General features: G+C 42.5%; 1 protein-coding gene across 7 annotated transcripts in view; it reads left to right on the top strand.

Moving 5' to 3' along the window:
* Positions 1-25,804, top strand: part of SPECC1 (sperm antigen with calponin homology and coiled-coil domains 1) — an 85,002-nt gene that overhangs the window by 49,551 nt on the left and 9,647 nt on the right. For 5 of the 7 annotated variants that reach the window (XM_050981794.1, XM_018919440.3, XM_018919439.3 and 2 more), the window contains 9 exons: positions 1,273-2,831; positions 4,612-4,819; positions 5,453-5,526; positions 5,870-6,048; positions 13,432-13,577; positions 13,780-13,880; positions 14,668-14,749; positions 16,995-17,145; positions 18,053-18,155. In XM_050981794.1, coding sequence (XP_050837751.1) covers positions 1,273-2,831; positions 4,612-4,819; positions 5,453-5,526; positions 5,870-6,048; positions 13,432-13,577; positions 13,780-13,880; positions 14,668-14,749; positions 16,995-17,145; positions 18,053-18,155 — 2,603 coding nt within the window. Of the gene's footprint in view, positions 1-1,272; positions 2,832-4,611; positions 4,820-5,452; positions 5,527-5,869; positions 6,049-8,129; positions 8,192-9,498; positions 10,705-13,431; positions 13,578-13,779; positions 13,881-14,667; positions 14,750-16,994; positions 17,146-18,052; positions 18,156-25,804 lie in introns of those variants that run through there. The other 2 variants (XM_018919443.3, XM_018919444.3) reach the window with 2 other exon arrangements.

Here is a 25,804-nt window from a genome sequence, read left to right as displayed (position 1 = left end):
CTGTGGCAAGGACAAGGCTGTGAGAGGGTGGTGAGGTTGCTGTGTAAGGCAGGGAGTCTGCCCCCCTTTGCTCCTAATGCTCTTTGATTTTATGTGGATGCTGCACGTGTGTGTCAGCAGAGAGCCTCCCGAATGTGGGGAGATGGAATTCATTCTAGGATTTCCCCCCGAGTCCTTCTGGAAGTTGTTTTTATTGCAAACACTGGCTCACTAGCCCTTTCTGTTTGCATATCTTGCTCTTGCATCCTGTTTATGTGGCTCCATTGGACAAGATCTCCTCATTGTGCCCTATCCCCACACTTTATGGTCCTGTCCTTTAGAGCTTTTTCTTTTGCATAAGGTCCTGAATTTTCAGGAGGATTTTCTTAAGTTCAGGGTGTTTTCAGTTACAGTGCCATGTCATACCTGCCCTTTGAACCAGCTTCTTTTCTTCAACTAGCTTGTTACAACTTCCATGGTTCAGATGGCTCTTATTGTTTCTTCAGTGCCTGGGGTCCTGTATTTCAAGAGAGCTTTGAAAGATGAAAATCAGCAACTCATAAACTTCATTTCCCTTGTAGTCACATAATGCTTTGCATTGTTGGTTGGTGGGGAAAAAACCCAACCAACAACTGAACAGAACAGCATCAACTCTCTAAGCTCCTTTTGCTCTTCTTCCATAAGAGGATGGGAATTTAGAACATGGAAAATCTCTCATCCATCTCTGCAAGAAGCTGCAGCAACACAATTGTCTTAGTGTTGGAAGTGCCAGAAGAGTTTTATATTTCACTGAATCTGTACTCAGCATAAATGTTTCAGTCCTTCTTTTGTGATGATCTGCTTGAGTATAATGCAAATAGTTTTGTGTGTGTGATAAAAATGCATTTTTATTTTTTCTTAAGTTACTTAACATTTCCTCAGAAATTATTAGGATTAGATCCAGCATTTTACAAAGTAGTGTGAAGAATTTTCACTTTCAAATAATTAATATCCTTATATCTTTACATCAATACAATTAATAAGGGGTTGTAGCTCATGTATTGCAGCATTTACATATTATATTACCACACTGGGAAAAAGTTTACCAGGCTGTGTTCCTTTGCAGGGGATGGGAAAGGAAGAAATGCAGAATAATAGAAGCCTTTGAAACATGAATCCACACAGTCAGTCATGACTAAACCTATTCAAACACTCAGGTGTTTTTTTCCAGGGCTGCTCTAGGCTCCAGCATTGTTGTGAAACTTGTTTTCTTCATGCACTAACTCCAATTTGCTTCATCCCTTGTTCCTCAAGGAGCAGTTTCGGCTGCGAAGCGCACGGGGATCCCAGCGCCCCGGGAATTGTCCTCATCCGTGTCCAGGGAGAGAGCTGTGCTGCGTGCTCAGGCCAACACCAGGAAAACACAGCCCAGCCCCACCTCTTCTGGTGCACCAACTCCTACCAAACACGTGCGCCCCACCAGCAAGTCCAAGCAAGAGAATGAAACTGGTGACAAGGCTGTTCTGGAATCTCAGGTTAAAGAGCTCCTGGCAGAAGCAAAGACAAAAGATTCAGAAATTACCAAACTTCGTTGTGAGTTGAAGAAATGCAAGGAGAAAGGGTCACTCAATGCTGAAGGAATGAGGGCTTCCAACCAAAATTTAGAAACAGTTTCGCCTGTTGACATAGATCCATTAATAAGGACCCTCCAGGAGAAAAACAGGACTTTCCAAAAAGAGCTTGCTAGCCTGGGAGAAGAAAACCGTGCTTTGAAAGAGAAATTGCTTTACCTGGAGAACTCCCCTCTCTCAGACACAACCACAAGCAGTGGAGGCGACAGCAGCCTCCCAACCCCAACTACCCAGGAGTCGAGTTTTGGGAGCCCATCCAAGAGTGTGTCCAGGGGTGAAGCAGAGGAGCACAGGCAGCACCTGAACGGGGCTGCCCTGCGCAATTCCGGCTCCTCCAGCAGCGATGTCACCAAGGCCTCCCTGTCACCTGATGCATCTGACTTCGAGCACATTGCAGATGTGCCTTCCAGGCCAGCATCTGCCAGCAGCAACCACTTCAAAGGCTCCAAGTGCTCCACTGCAGGAAGTTCTCCAAACAATATTAGCGACCTCTCTGTGGCATCTCTTACAGAGAGAATACAAAAGATGGAGGAGAATCACCACAGCACAGCAGAAGAGCTGCAGGCCACTTTGCAGGAGCTGTCAGATCAGCAGCAAATGGTGCAGGAGCTGACAACAGAAAATGAGAAGCTGGTGGAAGAGAAAGCTCTCCTGGAGACTTCCTTCCGTCAGCACAGAGACAGAGCCGAGCAGCTGAGCCAGGAAAATGAGAAGCTCATGACTCTCCTCCAAGAGCGATCCAAGAATGAAGCTCAAGAGGAGAAGGTCCTTGAACTGGAACAGAAATGTGCAGAAGTTCTTGAAAAAGCACAATTTGAAAGAGAGAAATTGCTCAACATTCAGCAGCAGTTAACCAGCAGCCTGCGAAGCTTAGAAAGGGAGCATCAGGATGCCCAGCAGGTGATAAAAAGCCTGAGAGAAGAAAATGAGAAGCTGCTTAAACTTCTAGAGGTGGAGCAGCAGAGCAACAGCACAGTGACAAAAAGTCTGGAGGACTGTAAAATTGCCTTGGAAGGTCTGAAAATTGAGAATGGCTCTCTCAAAACTCAGCTGGAGAATGAGAAACAAAAGGCTGCAGAAATCAACGTGATGGGCTGCACCTCTGACAACTCTGAGGTGCAGGAGATGCTCAAAGTAGCCCATGCAGAAAAGGCCCAGTTAGAAGCCTCTTGCACTGAGCTGAAACAAGAGCTGCTGAAGGCAAACAGTGAACTGAAGCACATTCAGGGTCTGCTGTCTAAGGTAAAACAGCTCTAAAATAAAGTGGTTGTTTCTGTCCTTTCACAAATAGGTTGGTCTTTACATTGACTGTAAGTTTCCAGGATTTAAATTGTATGATTATCTCTTAGTAGAAGCTGGAATTATATGATATTGTCTCAGTTTCTGCTGCTTTACACATATTTTCTCAGAAATAACTGTTGGCATATCTGTATTTATAAATTCCTGACTATTTTTTCCTAATACCTTCTGTAGAATTTGCTCTTTCAGTAGATAGAATTCTGTCTATCAGAATTGGAGCAGAGAGCAGATCAATAAAAAAGCAGTTTGATATGGTGTTAACAAATAGTGTAAATCACTTGCTAATCAGATGAAGAGAATGGCATAATTAGTTAGCTGTGAATATTAAATTCTGAGTAATGAATCCCAATTAATTAGCAGTGAAGTATAGGTGTCATTGGTCATGAGAACACAAGGACATGAATTAATGCTCAGGGAAGCTGATGGGGCAGCAACAAGTCACAGCAAAGTCAAGCTCCAGATGAGATAATTTTCATAAAATAAATATTTAAAAAAAAAAAAGCTCTGTTTTGGGTTAGGCAAAGTAACATTAAAAAAAATATTTTTAGAACAATTTACCTCATTTGTGAGTTCATAGCTTTGCTCCAAACAAGGTTAAGCAAGTTAGTGTCCCTGTTTTCTGTGTGATCCTGGCTGTTCAGAGGAGCTGCCATCATTCAGCAAGCGTTAATAAAGCACAAGCAGTGATTATGTCCCAGTGCTGCAGAAGGAGTGAAAGTGTGCAGTCTTTCCTGTATGGGGAAGGGAGCATGAGAAGAATGATAAAATTGGCTGCAGAGGAAGAGAGCCTTGCCAAAAAGCACCTCCATGGTTTGAGTGATTTAGAAAATCCAGATGTCCTTTCAGCTAAAATAGGTGACCACAGCAAATGGAGTTAGTAGAGGAAGCTTTCTTCCACTTTTCCCAAGTGCTTTCTGGAGCTGCAGATCGTGAAGAATAAATGAAAAACTGCTGAGTGCTCAGACTCTCTACCAAACTTTTTATTGCTTGGTTTGGAAACCACAGATTTCCCTCTTTTTACTCTTCCCTTCCCTGGAATTAAGCTGTTTTGAATCATTGGCTATTTGTGACACCCAAACAAGACCACAGACTTCTGTAAGGCTGCCCTGCAGTGAGGCTGTGCCAGTGCTGCTCACTGAATTGGCAGCCTGCACCTTTTCCATAGCTCGTTCCTAGTCAGAGAGCTCCCCCCAAACCTGGAAGCATTGATCAGTGGGCTGAGCCAGCAAACTGAAGTGCAGCAGATTCCCCCTTCAGCAATTCCAGATGTCCCATATTCAGAAATACAGTTATCTGCAGTAGCTGGCTCTGCTCTGTGTGTTTTCACAGCCCATTGAAAATGCACATGGTAGAAGCAGCAAATTGTTAATGTGGATGAACTGATCATCAGCCTGGCCCTAAGGCAGTGATATCACTTTCATAATGTTCTACAGAAATAGAAGTGGAGATTTCCGGGAAGATAATTCCTCTCCCTTCATTAACTGCAGAGACTGGTTTGGAATTGTGGTCATCATATAGAAAATTTCATTTCCTTTGCAGCATCTTGTATTATCTTTTTTGCCAGGAAAGCAAACTGACATTCATCTCACTTCTCTGCTTTCTGAGACTCTCATTTTCATTGAAAACTGGGTATACACAATGCTTAAATCCACAAGTAAATCTCTAATGAGTGAGATCTCCTAAGAAATAAGGACAAACTTGCACCTTTTTTCTTCCCTCCCAGGCTGAGAATGAGTATGGTCAGCTGAAGGAGGTGTGTGACCGACAGGCTGAGCAACTGAGCAGAACCAGCCAGAAGCTGCAGGAGAAGACATCAGAGAATGAAGCAGATATCAAAAACCTGAAGGAGACCATTTTTGAGTTGGAAGACCAGGTGGAACAGCATCGTGCTATAAAACTCCACAATAACCAGCTCATCAGTGACCTAGAAAGTAGGTGGAGCTGGAAAAGGGGACTGAAGTGAGCTAATTTGGGGGGCTCAGTTAGGGCTGCAATGGGGAGGAGAAGGAGGTTTGATCTTTACAAATATTCCAGTTTTGGATATTCCCTTCTGTTCATGCATTGAAGTACTATTTTAACAGAGAGTGCTGTAGATGGGACACTAGAGACAGTCTCCAAGCCTCATTCTTCAGTGAAGGAAGTATTACCTGTTCCAGAAATTGGAATTACTGGATTTCTATTTAAGAGTTTTTAGGGCAGAGCACTGGGAAGAGCAGTGGAGTCGAGGTTGCTGAGGATGGGGAGCTGCCACCTGGTGGAACCAGTGTCTGTTCCTCACATCAGTGATCCCTCAGGATCTGTGTGCTGAGCAAGTGAATCCATGTGGGATTGCTTAAATTTGTCTGGTTTAATACCTGAAAATAACAACATATTTTAGAGATGTTTGAGTACCAGATCTACTGTTGGTTCCATTCCTGATCATTGACAGTGTCTTCATTCAGTTTAGTCTATTTTGGTGGCATTACCAGAAGCAAAACCAAATCAGCTGCTCTGCCCTCCCATTCTCACTTTCACTGTTACCCTTATGTGTTTAATAATCTTTTCATGTCTTTTATCATTCCTAGGTAAAGCAATGAAGCTGGAAGAACAAAAACAAGATACAGAGAGGCAGCTGAAAGCTCTGACTAAGCAGATGAAGGTAAGGTTTAAGCTCCAAGACAAAACTAAGCTGAGTTTTTATTGCAATACTGGCATTGTGTTTTCCTAGAACAAGAGCAGAAATTCTTTCTGAACCTTGAAGTCTTCATTTTCTTCACTTTGGACTTCTTGGCAATATTGGAGTGGAAAGTTTAGCATGAGTTTCTTTGGCAATAATTTTGGTAGTGTAAAGAGTCAAGTGTTCAGTTTGACCCAGCACCACCTTAAAACTGGGGAGAAAATCCTGGTTGCTTGTGATCACTGCAATAGAGATCAATAACTGAGTGCTGAGCTCAAGTGGGTTCATTTTTACAGCAGTTTGGGGTTCTCGTTGCTCTTTGCAGGAGGACACAGAGGAGTGGAGGCGTTTCCAGGCTGACCTGCAGACTGCAGTGGTTGTAGCCAATGACATTAAGTGTGAAGCTCAGCAGGAGCTCCGTGTGGTGAAGAGAAAGCTGCAGGAGGAGGAGGAGAAGAGTGCCAGACTGCAGAAGGAGCTGGATGAAGTGAAGGGCAGCAACAGGTTGGTTGTTCACTATTTACCAAGGCCAAGACTTGCTCTGTGTGCCTGCTAACACGCATGCAAACAGTGCTTTGTCAGTAACTATTTGCTGGCTTGGATGTGCATCTTGTCTGTTTGTAACTCTTCTGGCAGATTTTGTTGTCTCTTATTCTAAGATGTTTCTGTTCTTTTTCTTTTTGGCAGTCTAGTTCTGTCAACTAAGCCATGAAGGTTTTAATCAGCAAATATTAAGTAGTAACAATTGCCAATATCCTCTGATAGCTTTGCTCTCAAAATGGTGATGCCTTTATAACTCTGTGCAGCTGTATTAAACCATCTGTGGAAAGATTGATTGGGTACTCCAGATACTCCAAAAGAGAACTTCTTAACCTGAGGGAAGTCAATGAAGAAAGACAAAGTAACACAAGCAGTCATCTGTTCATCAGAAATATGTGTAAATTAATTTTACTCCTCTAGATTTTGCCTTTTAATCTCTCTCCTGGTAAATTCATGGCCATTGGCAGAATGGCCACAGGAATAGGGGTAATCCTGTCATTTCTTTCAGGTGAAGTAACAGTCCTGCTCTGCATTGCACTTATTTGCTCACTGTTTTCCATTCAGGAGTTTCCACAGCAGCTGTACAGGAGATGGGACTAAAAATATGGGAGAGGTTTATTGTGGAGGTGTAGGGATCAGAATTCCTGGATTGAGCAAACAGAAAAACTTCTTTTCAGAAAATAAAGGAATGTTTTTAGGCTCCAGTTTCATTAACAGAATCCCAAGTGAATGCAAAGAAAAGCTGTTACAGACCATGTACTCAGACAAAATGATTACCAGACAGTACTTAAGGTTCTGGGCTCTGTTTCCATTTCTAATTTCTTCTTAATGAAATTTCTCTTGTTGAAAGCAGGTTTCCTATATGAGGGTGGGGAATCATATTCTTATAGCTTTCCCTCTGTATTATTTTGGCTTTTAAGATATATTTGATAGTACTTCAAATGAATAGAAGATGACCTGCTAATTTGCAAACTGAAATATTTATCTTTCATCTATAAGGAACATGATCGGCTCTTTGGTATAAGAAGCCTGAGCTGCAAATATTCCTTTTTAAATTGGAACCCCAGAATCCATACAGCTGTAGTTCCAGGAGGAACTGTTCAGACATGTATTTAATGAAGTCAGTTTTGGCTTTTGTGTCTCCCTCTGTGTCACACACACATGGATGTGTCTGTCTCTGTGTCATGTTGACTCTGTGTAGCTTGCTTTGAGTATTTCCTTGTTCATGGAGCCAGATGTGCTGTCTGCAGTGGGCAATATTGATTCTGTTTCAAAGGCAGGTAACAAAACCAAATTTTGCATCTGTCAGGATAATTAATTTGACTCTCAGAGTGTGCAAAATGTCTGAACTGAGTGGTATGGGGAACATAATGAAGCCTGTGGAAGTCCCTGTCTAAACAAACCAGTGATCAGCAGCTAAACACTGCAACTTTAAAGCTCTACTGACCTATGAAACTAATTCCTGAAGCTGCCAGAGCTCCTGCTGAGAGCCAGTTCTACACTTCAGATATTTTTCCATTCCTGATGTCTCTGTCTGCCCCAGCACCTCAGCTTCTTTCACCCAGGAAGTTCTGGGGGTATTCTCATCATCACTTTGTCAGCTTTCACAAATGCCACTGCTCAGAATCAGCAGCGGATTCTGGTGCCTGTGGTGATTCTGATGTGTGCTCAGCACTGGTGGAAGCAGTTTGTAGCATGATACTTTAACAGAGCCTATAAAGTATTCCTCATGTTTGCTAATGCTGAGCAGCTGCATGCTCAGCTGAATGTCTGACGGTCCCTAGTGAAAGTTTCTTGTCTGATTTTTAAGCTCTTATTGGAAAATGTACCTTCCAAAGAGCTTGCTACTCAAAGGTTTTTGGCAAAATCTCAGCCATCTCTTGAGGGTCATTAGACTCCACCTCATAAATTCATCTTGAAGCCAATTTATCTCCTACGACATCCTGCCATTTTAATGTTTGCCTGTGGCTGCCTGAGTTCCTGCCTCCAAGTTTGATTTCACCGTCACGTTCTTCTAATCAGACAAAAAGTCATTTTTGGTTTAGGAACAGCCCAAGAACTTGCAGAAAAAATCCTGATGAGGTCATCAGAGTTCAACTGAATGAAGGTAAGAGCCTCCCAAGGGCATCTTTAACACAGATTAAATGTCTAATTCTATGACTGAGAATGTTGGGGGGGAGGTTGGACAAGCATCAACCAAATGGAATAAGGGAAAAAGGAGTTAACATGTCCCAAGTTAGTACTGGTTGAAGCTAAAAATTGATTAACCCGTGCTTCAGGCAGTCTTCTATGATATTTTACACCCTAATTAATGTTATTTCTCTGCAGTAAAATGCAGAAGCTGACAGTCCACTGTTGTGTAGCTGTCTCCTCACAGATAGTGGAAATGGAAGTTAACCTCCAAGGATGGAGACTATTTTTCTAGACCAGACAGGATAAGATCCTGAATAAAACTTTCAAGGTTTTGCTTTGACTCTGGCTTCAAACTGTTAAAATTATTTTTGGCACTAAAGCATTTTGTGCCTCAAACTAAGAACATGAAGGGAATACAGTTGGGCCAGGAGTAGTACTTAGAGAAATTAAATCCGTAATTAAATGAGCGACTTCGTAGAATAATAGAAAAATTAACCAGATCTTCAAACGGAAGCCTAAACTGAAGGTTGTGATGCATCCCACTAATTTGCTTCTGTTTTTCCTCCTAAAGTCTCCAATGCCACAGCATGGCAGTGTCACATGCTTTTCTCCTGGAAATGAGCTTGTAGTCTGTGTATTAAACCCTGCTGTCAGTCTGTATGTGCTGATGTGCTGCTCATTTGTGCCTGTGTTTGCAGCTGTTCTGTCTCACAGAGGTTTGAGAGTTCACTCTGCTCTCACAGCAAGCAAAGGAGGATGGCAGAGCAGGGCTCTCAAAGCAGTGTTTTTTGCTCCTCAGAGTTGTTTGGTGTGGGGGTTTGGGTTTGTTGGGGAGTTCCTGGTGGGTTTTTTTATGTTGGATGAGGTTATTCCATCCCCTCTAGTGCAAGAACCCTGAAACTCTGGCTGAGGTAGAGCAGCTCAGCTGCCTGGATGGGTCTGTGTACCCCCTTTGGATGAATAGTCTGAAATGAGAGAGGAGAGGAAGGCCAGAAACCACCCCTGTCCTACACTGATTCCCTGGGTGTAAATAATTAATTTCTTCCCATCTGAGCAACACAGATTTATTCTGTGTTTTGTACTGTTGTTGCTCACCACGTCTCAAAGCCAAATTAGGTGGAGTACTAAGGTGCTCCTTTACCTGTCCCAGCCACCCCACTGGTTTTTCTGTGGCTCTCCCTAATTTAGAGATGATGGGATGATGAAAAATAGAGAGCTGTACCTCAGGGTGGGTATGGTGTGGCTTTCCATAACCTCCCCAACTGCTGTGTCTCTCCACAGGTGCCTGATCTCTGCCAGCTAACACAGCCCTGAAAGGAGGCACAACCAGGCCTGTGAGACACTGCTGGACTTGCCTTCAACTCCCAGCTGGAAAAGGGAAGTTTCAATACAAGAAAGCACCTCTGGTTTTTTTATTACCCTGCAAAATTCAAGTGTATTGCAAAGTGTGAATGCTCAGGTCCACCTCTTCCCCATGGGCAAGAGCCTCTCTCTTTGTTTCAGAAGGCTTCTCTCTTCAGAAGAGACCAGGAGGCAGAAGAAGTTCTGAATTACTCTAAAGCCAGCTAAGCCATAAGAAGTAATCACAGAGATTTGGGGATCTGAAATAACTGAGAGCTTTTTTTTTGGAGGGATGGGGCTGTTTTCCTCAAAACAGGAATACAAACATGCCATTTTAACCTTAAGCAAAAATTAAACTGAATGTGTATGTCTGATTTGTAAAATTTAATGGCATATACATAAATTCTCCATGTAATATTATATTCTATGATCTATCTCTGTGTGTCTAAACACGGATTTACTCAGTCATTCTCAGCTGCTCTGCTGGTTTGATTTCCACCCCTGCACTGACGAGGCACTCACCACTGGGTGGCACGGCCGACCCGGTGCTGCTGGGAAGGGACAACCACGGAGCGTGTCCTGCTGTGACCTTCCCGGGGAAAGTTCCCTGTGAGGTTTGTCCTCCTGGAAGAACTGCAGATGGAGAGAGAAGAAGGAAAAGAAACGAACATATCAAGCCCCTTGTAAACACCCTCTCAGTAAGGAGTTGTTCTCATGCCTTTAACTCAGGTGAAGTGTTTGATGATCAGGGAGAACTTGAAGTTCAGCTCTGCAGCTGGAGACACCTGGAGAAGAGCTTTCCATGGATGCTGAGGAAAAACTCAGAGATCACCATCTCTACCAGGAGATTCTCACTCTTTGTTCCAGGACTGGAATTCTGTGGTTTGGCTATGGGATTTCTGTCCTTTTCTTCTGGATGTGAAGACCTAGCAAGGGCCTGGTGTGGGAGCAGGCTGAGCTAGTGGAGAATTCCACAGGATGTCCTGGCTTTGGCATGGCCCCACCTTTGTGCCGTGCTGCTGGAGTGTTTGCCTATATGCACACTTGTGTTGCCTTTCTCTGCTGTGCTGGCAGCTGTTGAATGTTGGTTTTTATGTTTTAGAAATATACATTGAAGTGCCAAATAAATGTTTTAAGTGTTTGGAATTCTCTGCTGCCTGCCTTTGGCCTCTCTTCTATTCTGTGCAGCAGTAGCTGTGTGTCTCTTCTTTGTGTGCCTTGGAGTTCAGGAGGAGTCACAATGACAGGAACTGTGTCAAAGATGAGACTGGGGAGTCATTATTTCTGATAATGTGGTCCTGTGGTCTTAGGGCTCCTGTAACAGTCATCAGAGCAGTTTAGAAATTTTACAAACATGAGAAGGCTGAGTTTGCCAAAAATCTGAACGTCAAGCCCTGAAAGACTTGCACCTTGTTGTCAGTCAGTTGTCACATATTTCAAACTTAGAAAACAAGGAGACTCACTCTTGCTGTTAGAGAAAAGCTCTCTGCATCTATTTCTCTCACCAGTGAATGAATGAAACTCAGCAGTGGTTTTGTGAAAGGGACTGCACGTTTTAATTCCTTTGTGGCTCCAGTGCTCTGCTTCCTCCTGGAGCTGCTCCACTTCAGCCAGCTGCACGTGCAGCATTTTTCTGTGTGAACCATTCATTCTTGTTTCCAGGAAAGCATACTGCACTTGCTGACATTTTGTTCAAATCCCTCATTTTTGTAGCAGAGCTTGTGTAGTCTCTTGGATGGCATGAGATGTACTAAGCTGAAGAAATTCTGTGCATGAGGAGGAGTCATTTTTGGTTTGAAGTTATGGTTTATCACTAATCTTTCTAGTTTGTGTTCTCTACTGTCCTCCTGAATTAGCTCCTGGAAGTTAAGCTCTTGCTGTTCTGCTTCTCTCTTAAGAAGCCCATCTCTGTACACACACATGCATCTCCCTATCATACAGATTTTTCTTTTTAAGGTTAAGTGCTCACCAGTTTAATTTCTCCATAGCTTTTTGGCTGGCATATGTTGTTTTAGTTGAAGCAAGTGGCTCTCAGGACTGTTTTTCTTACCTTTTATGCCAAGGTTTGCAGCAAGGGAGGCCTTGATTTTCTCTTGTGATTGTGTTTAATCAAGGAGATTGTTTCAGGCTGCCTATTACAAATATACAGATGGAAGATTACAGGAAGCTTCCTTAAAAAAAAGGGAAACTGGTGGTAACTGCAGCACTTGAATCCTCATAATGACAGAATAATGAATTCTCAACTGGCTCTTCTATGGCACAGGGGCTGGTCTAGTTACTCTATTTAACATGTTTGCATCCTTCTGCAGTCAAAGGCCAGACTGAAAGTGTAATAGATTGCACTGGGTGGTTTGGGGTCTTGAGGCAGAAGTTTATCCTTCCTCCATACTTTGCAGGACTCTTTTAGCTTTTGTGGTTTGTGTAGCTCAGGTGCAGATTCTGTCATGTGCTGATTTGTTGTTCATGCTTTATGAACCACAGAACAAGAAGTCAAGGCTGGAACTTAAGGCTAGCAAAACACTGGCTCCCTCAGAGCCCAGTGAATCTCATCCAATCTGCCTTTCCTCCTTATTGGATTAAAGGAGAATGGAACTGAAATGGCTTTTTCTCCAGCCATCTGCCTCTGCAGGCTCCCCTGGCACACAAGGAGCTTGAATGAATTAAAGAAATAGCAAAGTCTGCTTAAAGACAGCACCTCCTTAAGCCCTGCCAGAAATAGAAACTTGAGTCACCCTTATTCTCTTATTCACTGACACCCTTTAGCCTTTTTCATTTTCTGATGGCTAAAGGGAAAGGCTCTGACTTCTATTTTTGGCTCACAGAAGTTGTTCAACCCCACAGGCACTGTCTGGATGGAGTCCTTCAGGCACCTTATGAAATAATTTCTGGTTTTGTGTTCATGTAGCTCTTGGTGTGTATCAAACACTGTAAATACAGGGAGGAGTGGTGATAGCTCAGGACCTGCTGCTCAGCAGCTCATGTGCAGGTTCTGAGCAGGTGGGAGAGGTACAAATAATCTCTTTTTACATTGCTAGACTTTATTGGCTTGCAGCTTTCCTAAACTAAAGCTAGATAATTGCACTCCAAATCTACCTGAGAAATACAGGTAAGTCACTGAGCAATATCATGTAAAATACTTGACTAGAAGCAACTTTCACTGGATTATATTTGATGTTTAACACAGCTCTGAGTCTTCCTGTATGAACTCCTGTAAGTCCAGCACCTGATCTTGACTTCAGAATTTCTTTTCAAAGGAGTAACTTCTTTATCCTTCCTGTTAAAATATGAAACATTTTCTATTTGCTTTGTCTGTCTTCATTCTAGCCATTGGATTTTGGCCTTCCTGTGTCTGCTAGGATGAAGCACTTAAGAGTTTATTCCCTGTATAAGTGCTTATGAATTGTGATTGAGGGTTCGTCTATTTAGCAGATGTCTCAGTTGATAAGTTTTAAGTGTTGAGTTTTTACTCTGAAGTGTATTTGTCTTTTGGTTATTTCCTCACTATAAACTGAGAGCCAAAGTAGCCCCTTGGCACCTCTGCTGTATTGAAAGCCCATCTTCAGGTAATTATTGATAATTATTAGAAGACTCATCAAACTGCTTTTTTTTTTTCCTATGAAAATCCCCCTTCTTGTGTGAGGCTTGGGAATGGGGATGAAATGGTTAACAATGCAAAAAAGTTTGTTAGACTCAGTGATTTAGTGTTTGCCAGGCACTGCAAGAAAAGGACCTGAATACTCTTAGAGTGGTCCATATTCTGGGCAATGCATTAAACCTGCTCATTGTTGGATCTACCTCACTATCAATGAAGACCTTTAATCTGTGCCTGCACTTCCTGTGGGCCCTGACTTTGCTGTGGTTTGTGCCTTGCAGGCTGGCAGCTGAAGAGGTGGATTCTCTGGAGTCAGACACAGCCAGCCGCTGGCAGGGGGTCTGCCTCAGCAGAGCATCTCCCACACCTCCAGAGTCTGCAGCCACTGTGAAGTCACTGATAAAGTCCTTTGACTTGGGATGCTCAGGTATTTTAAACATTGTACTTTGCAGTGAAAGAATTTCTAGCAGTGAGCAGGATCTGCTTCTTGCTTCTGGATGGGTGTTTTCTGTCAGTGCTTGGTGCATAAAGATGGAATGTCACTACACAGTGGTTCCCTGATATGAAAAGAGAGTGACAGATTTGAAATCCAGATGTTTCCATGGTTTTTCCATGTTTTTTCCTTGCAGGTAGCAGTGGACAAAATATCCCAGTTCACAAGGTGCCCAGGAGCCCTCTCAGTGGAATTCCAGTGAGGACAGCCCCAGCAGCTGCTGTTTCCCCAATGCAGGTACAAGGAGCTCTTCTGCCCTTGTAGATTCAAAAGAGGTGGACACAGTGCTGGCTCCAACATCTTCTGACAGGGGGAAGGGGAAGCTCATCTGTTTGTTTGCTGTGCAACATCAAATGCTGTGGTTCTAACAAAAAGGATCAAAGTGAGTTTGTCTGGACTTCAGCTTAGAGGTCTTGGTGGACGGAGGTGAACTCTGGAATACAGTTCTGAGCTTTTATCACCATGGACCAGAAAAGTGGTTTCAGTTATTGGGAGTGAGATAGAGGAAACATCACCCTGAACTAGGGAGCTGGCACATGAGCTGGGACACAAGGGATTGAAGTTTCCGAGATGTGTGCTCCCTGTTATCCGGTGAGGTCTGAGAACTGTGTATTAATGCCTGATGATGGTGGGGTATTCACTGAAAACTGCTGCTGGGGCTGCAGAGACAAGAATCCTCCTGACATATGACTCAGGGTGCTGGGAGCAGAGTCAGGGCTGGGAACAGGCATTCTTACTTTTGGTTTGTGGCTCTAAATTGTGTTTGGCAAGAGAAAAATCATGCAAATGGAAGTGTGAAGTAGCTGAGGAACCAATGTATTACCAGATAAAATTTTGTCACTTTGTCCTTCTATTTTTCACAGTTATTTACCCAGGTCTAGGTGCAGCTGATACCCTGCTGAAAGGTTTCTCTATCCCTCTACATGCTTTGTGCTCTTGAGAGAGCAGAAACTTCTTTGTGCTCACCTATTTAAGCATGATGGCCAATACTTCTTCAGTTACCTTTTGCACCTTTGTTTCACAGAGACATTCTGTGTATAACAATGCCAAGCCAGCCAGCAAGGGCATTGCCAGACATGCAGACCTGTCAGACCTCCCTCTGGCAGGTAAGTTGTGATAAATGTACAGACACTGCCTCTTTCTGTTAACTAAACTTGTTATTAACTGTTGGCCTCATCCTGAGCCATTTTTCCTCTTCTTACATGGTCAAAGGAAACATGGAAAGTGCCTCCAATATCTTTGTTTTACAGAGCTTATTAATTTTGTTGTGCTTCTATTCCCATCTTGATCATAACTAAAAAACAGCTGATTTATTGTGGTTTGCCAACACAAACTCCCCTTCTTTATTCTGAAGGATCCATGGCACCTCTCTAATCCACACTGTGGAACTGGAGAGGGCTGGATTTTGTTCAACATGTATGTCTCTGGAACAAGCCCAAAGCACTGTCTTCTGAGGGTTTATTTGTTTTTAAATTGAGCTTCATTTGAAATACATCAAACATTTCAGATCCTGATGTGACTGTTTTAGGAGCAGTCATATTTGGGCTGGAAATAGTTTGTTTTGAGAGTTCTCAAGAGATGAGTTTGTTTTCATTTCACACTTTGCTTTTGTTCTCTTGTCATTTAATATTCTTTCCTACCAGTGTTTGTTTCCCATTTTCTCTAGGCCCTTTATTTTGATTATCTGGTCCTGAGTGTAGTTGTTGCATTGTAACCAAAGTTAGTAACAACAGATTCTTGAATTTTTAGACAGATGAAATGTTATATTCCTGTAGGGAAAGTGCAGGAAGGGACAAAAAAAAAAAAGCCCCAACAATCAGTCACAACTTCTTGATGGCTAGACTGGATTTTCTGTAATGGTTTGCTAATACAGAAGAGAAATTAGAACCTGGCTAAGCAAGCAGAAGTGTCTGCTTCTGTCTAGGGAAATGGACAGGGTTTATTTACTTGTATCAGTTGGTTTCCAGGAAGTCTTGCATGAGTGTGTAGGTCCTAAACACAACAGAAGACCTTTTTAATCTCTACCAGTTTACTGTAGAGTGAAATAATCTATCAGCTATGTAATATGATGCCAGTCCTTAACAATAAATATCCCACTCTGAGCCATGGATAATTTCTGTTATTACCCATAGACAGTTCTGTGAAAATCTATTCAAATCAACAGATATTTTATAAGCCATTGTATGGTAAAAATTTATGGCTGCTTATCTAACAAGTTCCTGTATTTACAGCCTTTCTTTGTACCTGGATTTAATTTAGTTCCAATAATCCATAGCAAAGGCTTACTCACTGTAAAGTTGTAACAGCTCTGGTTCCAATCTAAATAATCCTAGAAGGCAGTTGATCCAAGCCCTATGCAAACAACACTGAATCAAAAATTATCCCCAAGGAAATTCAGAGTGAAGTAGTCTCCATAATAAAAATCTTCTGGCTGATTCCATCTGACCAGTGTCACAGCAGGGTTCTGTGATGTCCCTAATGTGACCCAAATGTTACATAGTTGGAGAGGAGCATGGATTACTTCACCCAGAGCTGCTCTTTGGCTGTGATCTTTGAGAGTCAGAGGTTTCCTGGCTCCATCTGGACTTTCAAGCACCCAGAAATAAATCAAAGAGAGCTGAAGCTGGGATAAGCAAGAATTCACACCTCAGTGATAGATGGCATTAATTGGTAATTATCATAGGGATGGAACTGAAGAATAGGTGAAAAAGTTGTGTTCCACATCCAGTAATTTCTGATAACATGATGTGCAGTCCTGGCTTGTTGCATCACCTCTTGCATTGATATGCAGTGATTTTCTGTTGACTCTATAACCATATATATAACAAATACATTACATAAATTACATAATATATGGAAGAAAAATACAGATGCATCTGCTGTGAATATATTGAGCCTTCTCCAAGTTATGTCAGACATCCTGAGGGGTAAGTGCCTTTCCCTGGGAGACAAGAGGCTTTCTTGCTACAAGTCTGCTGATGGCAGAAAAGAAATCATTGTACTAGGGCTGCTCAGTCATCTGGTGAAGATATCTGGTTCTCAGCTTTTGAACCTTGGAGACTGTAGATTTTGGTATTTCCCTTCATTCACCTGAGGCCCCTACCCCCCAGCAGGAGTATCAATCACAGGAAACCAGGCAGCCTGTACTGTTGAAATCATCAAAGCCATTCCTTGTTGTGGTCACCTCTAATCTGCTCAAGGTTTCCTAGCCCCATGTGTGTTTAATGAACAAATGAGTACATTTGTTTAGAATCAAAACAACAGACTACATATTGTGTGCTGGGGTGGCAGGACAGTGATTAATCAAATTCTTCAGGCTGCAAACTGACAGCTTTTTTTGATTTCCCACAGACCTTCTGAAGGGGAGGAATGAAGAGCTGAAACCAGACCATTACCTCCGCAAAAGCCCCTCCCTGGAATCCCTGAGCAAACCTCCCATGGCCTTCAGCAGCAGGATGCTTTCCTCTACCCCCAGCTGCTTGAAACCCCAAAGCAAACTCAGGTATCAGCCCAATTTCCTGGGAGAAACAGGGCAGTCCAACAGCATTACCTGGAGCCAAGATCAGTGTTTTAATCTGGAGGATTTAATCTGGAGGATCTCTTGTCTCCAGAGCAGACTCTGCTGGCTGATTTTTGGGAATTACCAGGCTCTCTTAGATCCAGATATGAAAATTCAGATTGTAATGATCACAGTTACCTGTCAAATGGGAAATGAGGATAGCAAGCTTTCAGGAGCCACTGAATTGTACACAAGAATTCCATCATGAGTACATGTGGTCAGCCCTCTTTATCTTACTGTCATTTTGCATGTTGTGGTGAGCTAAAAACCAGAGCCTCTGAGGGATGAAGGAAATTGGACACATAATTTTTTTCTCTCTTGAGAAAAAACATGCATTTTCCTCTGATCTCCACCATAATTTCCACCAGTAGAAGCTGTAGAGTGGAGACAATGTGGGTGTTTTGATTGTTGGCCTTTAAATGTTCTCAGCTTTCTGTTTTTTTCATTTTAAAGAGCATGTTTTGCAGCACCTCAGCTGGGTGTGAATTTATGGTTACAGATTCTTTAGGCAGTTTCTTTCCATTTTACACCTAAATCCTAGTTTCAACATATAAAATAAAGAGATTACTTGAAAATTGTATAAGCAAAACTGATGAAAATAATAGCAGAAATGTTTGGATAACACTCACCACTGCCTATCCCCAGGTTCTGTTTTTTCAGCTCTTCATGTGCAGTGACATCACCTTGTCTAAAGAAAAACACTAATTGCAAGCTCCAAAACCTAATTCAGTTTGGTTTATGTTCATGTTCTGTGCTGCCATTCTGCTTTGTCATACAGAAGTGAAAGAGATGTAAAAATTAAAGAGATTTCAAGTGTGTTTATTGTCTTATCCCTTCTTCCCTGGTTTAGTGTGGAGAGGAAGGACCCCCTGGCAGCCCTGGCCCGGGAGTATGGGGGTTCCAAGAGGAATGCTTTGTTGAAATGGTGCCAAAAGAAGACTGAAGGTTACCAGGTAAGAGAGTAGGTACCTTTTTACTTTAATCCCTTTCCTATAGTATGCAGTAAGAAGTCACTTCAAAGAAATATGAATAATATTGTATGTTGATTTTTCCATGTTTACTTTTATGGGTTGTTTCCATCCTCTTCATTCAGATTCTCCTGGCAGTGCTGCCCTTTTCACTGTTAGAAGTGTTCTCTGAGCATCAGCCTGTAGGTTTCTTTCTCTGATTTATATCCAAGTTGAACTAAATGTATTGATTTTAGAAAAAAAGGATGTGGCTTTGCAAATATGGAGGCCTGTGTGACATCTCAGGGTAGCTATTAAAGTCAGAAGAACCAAAGCACAATCACAATATTGATTTATGGTGAGAATTTTGCTTCTCTGTCTTCACTGCTTTGTTTAGAGGAATTCTCTTCTGGACATTCTTCCTCAGCCTCCCATTCCCATTGCACTCTCTGCTGTGCTTTCACTAACTCATCATGAACTTGCTTTTCCCAGCCCCTTGCACTCCCATGGTAAGGCTGATGTTGAGCTCCACAGGGAGTTTTTATCATTCTTGAGTACAAGACATGGAGTAAAGTCATCCTCCTTCCTGCCTCAGCCACTGCAAGGGTGGAATGAGGTAATGAGCTCCACAGAGCAGAGCCCTTCTTTTCCAGAGATAACACCCCCATCTGTGAGGCATCATCTGTGCAAATTCCAGGATAATCTGTCATGTCATTCCTCACATGAAGCCCAGAACCAGGGGAAGTTGGGATGCAAACTCTTTTCAGCCCTGTGACACAGCAGAATGAGAGCATTAAAAACTTGCTGCTTGGCTGCCTCGCTTCTCTTTTTGGTGGCAAAATGTGAGATAGCAATTCCTCATCTGGGCTGGGGGAAGAAGGGATTTCCTTCTGTTTAAATTATGGTTTCATGAAGCAGTATGAGCAAAGTGGATTGAAATATTTGATACTCTCAGTAGCAGCTACAATTCATGTCCCAGATTTCCTGAGGAAAGCTGCATGAGTGACCAAGGAAGGTATCTGGGGATGAGACCTAGGGACCAGCACACAAGATTCCACTTTTTAAATGCTTTATTCATCTAAAACTTATGCTGTAGATAGAAATTTTCATCCTGCTCCTGGCAAATATAGACTCACTTAGTTTAATTTAGTTTAAGATCAAGTCCAGCCATAAACTCTCCTTGCATGGACTAGAGTGGGAACATTCCCTGGCCTTGAACTTCAGCATGTTCCCCAGGAGGCAATCTCATAAAATAAACCAGGGACACTGAGGGGAGTTGGGGGAAGTGCAACACAAATTAGCAGTGGCCTGGAGGGTTTTGTTTGATTTTTAAAAAAAGAAATTGCATGAGTTTACAGTAACTGAAGGGAATAATGAAAGCATCTATGTTTCTGTAATTGGGTATGTCAATTCTAAGATCCTTATTTAAACAAGTGAAATGCTATCAAAAAGATATGCATACTGAGAAAAAATATTGAGAACATGAAAACAGAATCACTGGAGTGAAAATAAGTGGGAGTTCAGTTTAAGGACTAGGAGAAAAGCATATGAAAATGGGATTGCATAAACTGTGACATGATAGATCATATTATTTCAATTGTCATGTTTTGGTGCCCAGATGAATGTTATCTGGCATTTTGGCCATTGATTCTGAATAACTATGCAGGGGAGGTGCAAAAACCTCAGTAGCAACAAGAATTGTGGTGGAATCAGTCTTTGGACTCAGTGTCTTTGTGCAAAACTTTGGTGGAAAATCTCCACCTTAAAACCCAAATCTAATGTATGGTTCCCTATAAGATCTGTGCAGTGGCAGAGGCTCTCTGCTGCCAGATACACAATTCTGCTGTTCCTTCTGCCTCTCCAAGTTCGTTGACATCATGGTGTGTAATGTAGGGCCATGAGGTGACCAGGCTTGAGAAATGCTTTTGTGGCTCTGAAACTCATTTACCACAAATACTTTAAACCACAAAGCCTGCTGAGAGTAAGCTATTTGTGTTAAAATAGCTTTTTCTCTGTTGTCTTGTGGCTTTTTTTCATCTATTTAAAAAGATGATCCATCCTAGCAGCAGTGTGAAGCAGGAATTGGGTGCCTCTTTTCTAACAGGCTGGGTTCCTGTGAGCTGGAACTCCTGGAAGCTGCTGAGAGTCATTCTTGCTGCATTATCACCTCCCATAATCATGTCATTAGTGACCGTGGTGTCATTTAAGTACCCTGATTCTCTTTGCTCTCTGTGGAGACCATTTGTCAAGGGGCCAAACCTCTCTAGATTAAAGTCTATTGCTATTCACAGATGTATTGTGAAAACACAGAACTCTAAGAGGCACTTAACCCATGATCATTAGAATTGAGGATTATTGTTTCTGCCACACATGCTCTCTCTAGAGAGGAGAAGGAACTGCCACCATGTTAATGAATATGGAACTATTTTCATGCTCTTTTCAACTACTACACACCCTTCCTGTGGCCCAGAGGAAAAGAGGATCCGAGAGTGGCTCTTTCCTTCCTGCATTTTCATGGTTATTCTTTTATTCAAAGCGATGTTTGGTTTAACAGGACCTATTTTGCATCCACCACTTGTTGAAGACCCACCATCTCTTACAGTAAAACTCTGTGGTTGTTTTGAACAGAAGAATGCTAAATAGGAGCAGACAGGGAATGTCCTAGAAGTGAGAAAGGGAAATGGCAGCTGTACCTCTGGAAATGTTTGTATTTCATGTATTCTTGATCTGTGCTTTCAAGCCATTGCATGGGATCACCTCCCTGACTATGGCAGTGTCAGTGCCTCAGCTGTGGGTCAAGGCAGCTCTTCATGGAGCAGAGATACAAAAGGTTAGGCAGAAATATAAAGCTGTTGCAGTATTTTTGCTGTTTGTCAAGTAATTATAGAAGAGACTGCTCTACTGGTGGTTTGGCAGTGGATGTAATATAAAGCTCTTTATCCTTTGTGTTCAGTTTAAGCTCAGACTAATACCAGCTTTTTGTTTACAAATTTGTGGCTTTCTTTTTCTCACAGGAATTTGCATTTCTTTTCTCGTTGTGCTAGGCAGTGTTTCCTACAAATCCTCCTTGGTCTCAAGCCCTATTCCATCCTGTTAGCCCCTGTTTTTTCTGATGCTTTTTTTGCCTGGCTTGCTGGCTGGATGAGATCCAGCATGGATTTAAGTGTGACACAAAGATGGACATAACATTCCTTTGGTGAGGTGGTCATTCTCCTTTGGGAGAGGGACTCTGCTGGGACACACTGCCAGGTTGCAATTTTTGGACTGCAGATTTATCAACCTGGTGCATTCCTGGGGCTGCACTTTGTGAGGATCTGTTTTATAGGACATCCCAAAGCTCCTTCATGGACAGTTGTACTTTTAACACATCCATGTTTGAAGGTTTCTTCTTTATTCTGGAAAATAAGGGCTATTTTTAGAAACAAGAAGTCTGTTACTTCTTTGTACGTCATTAGTGTGAGCAGTTGACATTCTCTGTCTACTGAAGCAATAATCTTTTCTAATTGTCAGCTGAGCACTTTACCTCACTGGCATCATCTGGGACTGCAGAGCTGTGTAAATAATGTAAAATAAATAAATAAATAAATATGAAATATAAAAGCTACCACAGTCCTTAGGGTTGGTACTCAGACTGGCAGTTCCAGCAGAGTTGATTCTTCACCAGAATTAGAGCTGAATGGGATAAAACCCAGGATCAACCTCTGAACCTGGTCAGAATGTAATACCTGGGGCTTGGCTTGCTCAAACACTTCCTTTGACACATATATGATGGAGCTTAGTTTTAAAGCCTAGAGAATCCCAGCACAGCTGTGCCTTGTTCTGAGGAAATACAGGAGAGAACCCAGTGGTTTCTTAATCACTAGATGTGCACTCAGGATTGGTGTCTGGAATTAAAATGCAGCAGCCAAATCATGGCATGTGAGGAATAACCAGGTTGATTACCAATGTAGTCCCCCCTTCTCAGTGATGCCAGTGCACAAATGTGATTCCCCAGTGGAGCCAAATAACTTGAGCCAAGCTCTACCTTTTTTCACATAGAGGGCTTTATCCTTTAAACAAACACAAGTCTCTTGATTGGAGGGATAAAATAAATGCAGCTCTCTCAAGCGTAACTTTCTATCCTGCTGGGTCATTTTAAAAATAGCATTTACATTCTGTCCATCCCAAAGTCCAAGACACTTCCCTTGTGTTGCCTGGATGCACTGACAATCAGTGAGAACGCTGAATTGATTGGTCACCAGCTGGAACAGCTCCAGACTGGGAATTTAACTGGCAGGGAGCTGGCCCTGCTGCTGGTCCACCAGTAACCTTTGGTGGTGGGACCTCTGCCCACCTTGTTTCCATCCTCCACCCCGAGCCTGCAGCAGTCTGCAGCCTGCCCCTCCACCCAGGAATTCCAGGGCATGCCTAATCTCTGAATTCTCGAGACAGATAATTAGAAAGAGCTGTGGGAGCAGCCAGTGTGGTCATTAGCAATTCTGCACCAGGGCTCCAGGCAGGAAGTAGCTGTGCTGCTGTCTTGGACACAGAGTGGAGCTAATTCCTCCCCTCCTCTCTCCCTCCCCTCTTCCCCAGAGTATCTGTGTGGTCCTTGAGCATCTTCACTGCTGCAGCCTTGGGAATGAAGGGACCCAGCCCAGTCTGTTTCTTCTCTGTGGCATTCAGCACTGGTGTCATTTGTTGGAGCTGCTGGGAAAACTGATGGAAGTGGCAGTTGTGTGGCAAGCAGGGAGTTGCCTTTCAGCAAGGGAGCCTAACAAGGGGAATTCGGGCTGAAAAGAGACATGCAGAGCAAAACCCAGGACTGATCAATGTCTAATTGGATTATGACAAGAGGGAGAACTCCTTAGTCCCTGCTTTTGGGGTGTAATCTACCTCTGCAGACAGAAGTGACTCCTGCTCTGCCTTCTCACAGAATGTGACTGGTGGAAATTACAGAAATACCACTGACATTTGATAAATACCTCTTGTCACCATGACCTCATCTCTGAAATGACCCAGACACATCCATAAAATTGCTTCTGCCTAGACCAGCTCTCATTTGGTCCTGTATGTTTAACAACCAACCAGCTCCTTGTGAACTTGGTTTTATACATTTTCTGTCTCCCTTGTGCATAGCAATAAATTAAGACCCAAACTGAGGAATATGTACAAACCCCTGTAACTTTACTAACCTTTAGTGAGACCTTTGAAGTAGGTGACTTTTAGTAATGAGGATGTTGTCATGGGGTTACTTGCATTCAAAACAACTCAGATTATTTGTTAGGAAAGGTTCAAATTAATCCACTGTGTGTTATATGCTGTGCCAGCAGCTACTCTCAGCCTGTGTTCACTAGAACTTGTTTTCTTTATAAAAAGTCAGTCTTTATGGATAAAAATGCAAACAAAAGGAGCAGTAAAAGGCACCAGCAGAGCTGTTTGGCTCCTTAGGCAGGTTGGTTGCTCACTGCATGGTTGCAGGGATGGTTTCAGTGTCAGTAGAATCTTGCCTTGCAAGCAAAGGAAATAGGAGGCTACATAGTTACTTTATTACCTTAACTGTCTCCCATTTGCTACTGCTTTAATTTTTTATTGTCATGAAAACTTCAGCCATTTCAGCACCACCTCTCCCTTGTATCCACAATATCAGAACTAAGCTGCCTTGAAGAGTTCCTGAACCTCAGCAGGAAAGAGCTGAGTTTGAAGAGTGCACGGATTGTTTAGAATGGCTTTAGAATTTACTGTGAACAATGTCTGTAAGACAACTCCTGTCCAGATGAGCTTGTTATAAATACAGAATTTTAGAGAGGATCATTCGACCTATTCTTGCCAGTCTGCCATGGGTAGGAAAGTTAATATAAGATAATTTAATCTGCCTGACCTTTTGGTGTCTTCTCTGGTTTTTGAGGTGGAAATAGTTGGGAGCTGAAACATCTTTGTGTAGGATGCATAAAATCCTTTTTAAATTTTTTCATTTCCTCTATTTAAATGTCTCTGCTCTGTGTGAATTCTATAGCAAATTGGTGTTTGATGCTTTTGCAAAAAAAAAAAAAAAATACAGCCATAAATCCTCTAATATCTTGTCTTTGCTAAAGGGCTGATTAATTCACACTTACTGAAGCAAATGATGAATGGTAAACCCAAAGCAGCACCTGTGGCAGCAGTGGGAGAAAGGAGCAAACAGAACCTAAAAATGTGATGGGAAGCAGGGATTCTTTTTAAAAAGAAATGCAGTAAATGGCATGACTTTTAAAGAGCTGGCATCAGTTCCTTTTCAGTTCATAGTGCTGTTATGACATGATTTAACTGCATTTTCAGAGAGCATTTTGTGATCTGAGCTCTGCTGTTCCATGCATGTGTAATCAGCAATAAGATGCATGGCTAACTGACATGCTGAGAGAAGTATTAGGAATATGGATTATGGGATAAAAACACAACATTTTAAAGAAATTTAAAGCAATTCTTATGGAGACTGCAGTTGGCTGGGCCATTTGAACCAGGGATATTAATACAGGCTGGAGGATAGGAGGTCACCTGGCTTCCTTCCCAGTCCTGGCTGCCCACTTAATCTCTGTACAATACATTGCTGGTTTGATTTCTTTTAATCACAAGGCATTACTTCATTTTGTGTTCCATTTAAGAGAAAAAGATTGGTAAGAGAATTCAGAAAGCTTCCTGGTAGTAAATGGACTAAATGTGATGTACAAATCACTCCAGACTTGCAGCTCCCCATTGAAAATAGCTGTGTGCAGTTGTCAACTGGGTGTACCCTGCCATTACAGAAGAATCCAGTCAGCCTTTAATTTCAGGCATTCATGCCTTTCATCCCTGTTAACTGGACCTGACCACACTTCTCATTCACCCATAGTTCCAGCAGATTGCCCAGATGTTTCATATCTTTGCTGTAGCATTTCAGATGAACTGGAGTGTTTTGTTTGTTTAGAAGGCTGAAAGGAGCCATCATTCCCTCATGTTACTTCTTAGGAAGTGTTCAGAACTTGCCCAGTGAGAGCCTGAAGATTCCTTTGAATAGAACATCTTTGGCTGAACCCTGTTAACCTGGCCCCAGCCAGTTAGAGAGTAATAAATCAAATTAGAGCTGCAGTTTCGTGCAGCTGTTGTTAAAGATGGGTAGGTTTGGGTCCTCTTTGCAAGTTGCCTATTGAGGTACCCTGATCCATTTTGCTTTAGAGAGGTCAGAGTTCAGATGTGCAGAGCTGTGGCTTCTGTTCAGACATGTGTTTAAATATATCCCCATAAAACCACTGAGCTGTTCAACAGGAGCTGTGGGGGCCTGGGTAGTGATGAGCTGGAGGAAGCTGAGCCACCTGAGGGAAGCTGCTAATAAAAAGAAGGCAATTGAACAGATTCAATAAATTGAATCTATTTACTCAATAGATTTATTTTCAAGTATTTAATCTGATATTCTGCATGGGCTGAACCTCCATGATCAGCCACTCTGGCAGGTTTCTGGTGTGCCATTCCATACCAGTAGCTTGGGAGAGGCAGGAAGGGATGCTGGATGCTGAGAGAATGGAATAATGATGCACAGGTTGTATTTCTTGCAGGCTTTGTTCCTCAGAGTTCCAGGCTAGCTTCAAGCTGATTCATGTCTGTAATTGATAATTCTGGCTCTCAGGGAGAAAATTATGACTCAGAGCCATTGCTGTGGGCAC

Source organism: Serinus canaria, chromosome 19, assembly GCF_022539315.1.
Source record: "Serinus canaria isolate serCan28SL12 chromosome 19, serCan2020, whole genome shotgun sequence".
NCBI classification, from domain to species: Eukaryota; Metazoa; Chordata; class Aves; order Passeriformes; family Fringillidae; genus Serinus; species Serinus canaria.
Note: the sequence above shows the minus strand (reverse complement) of the source record. Positions and strands in the feature narration are given on the sequence as shown.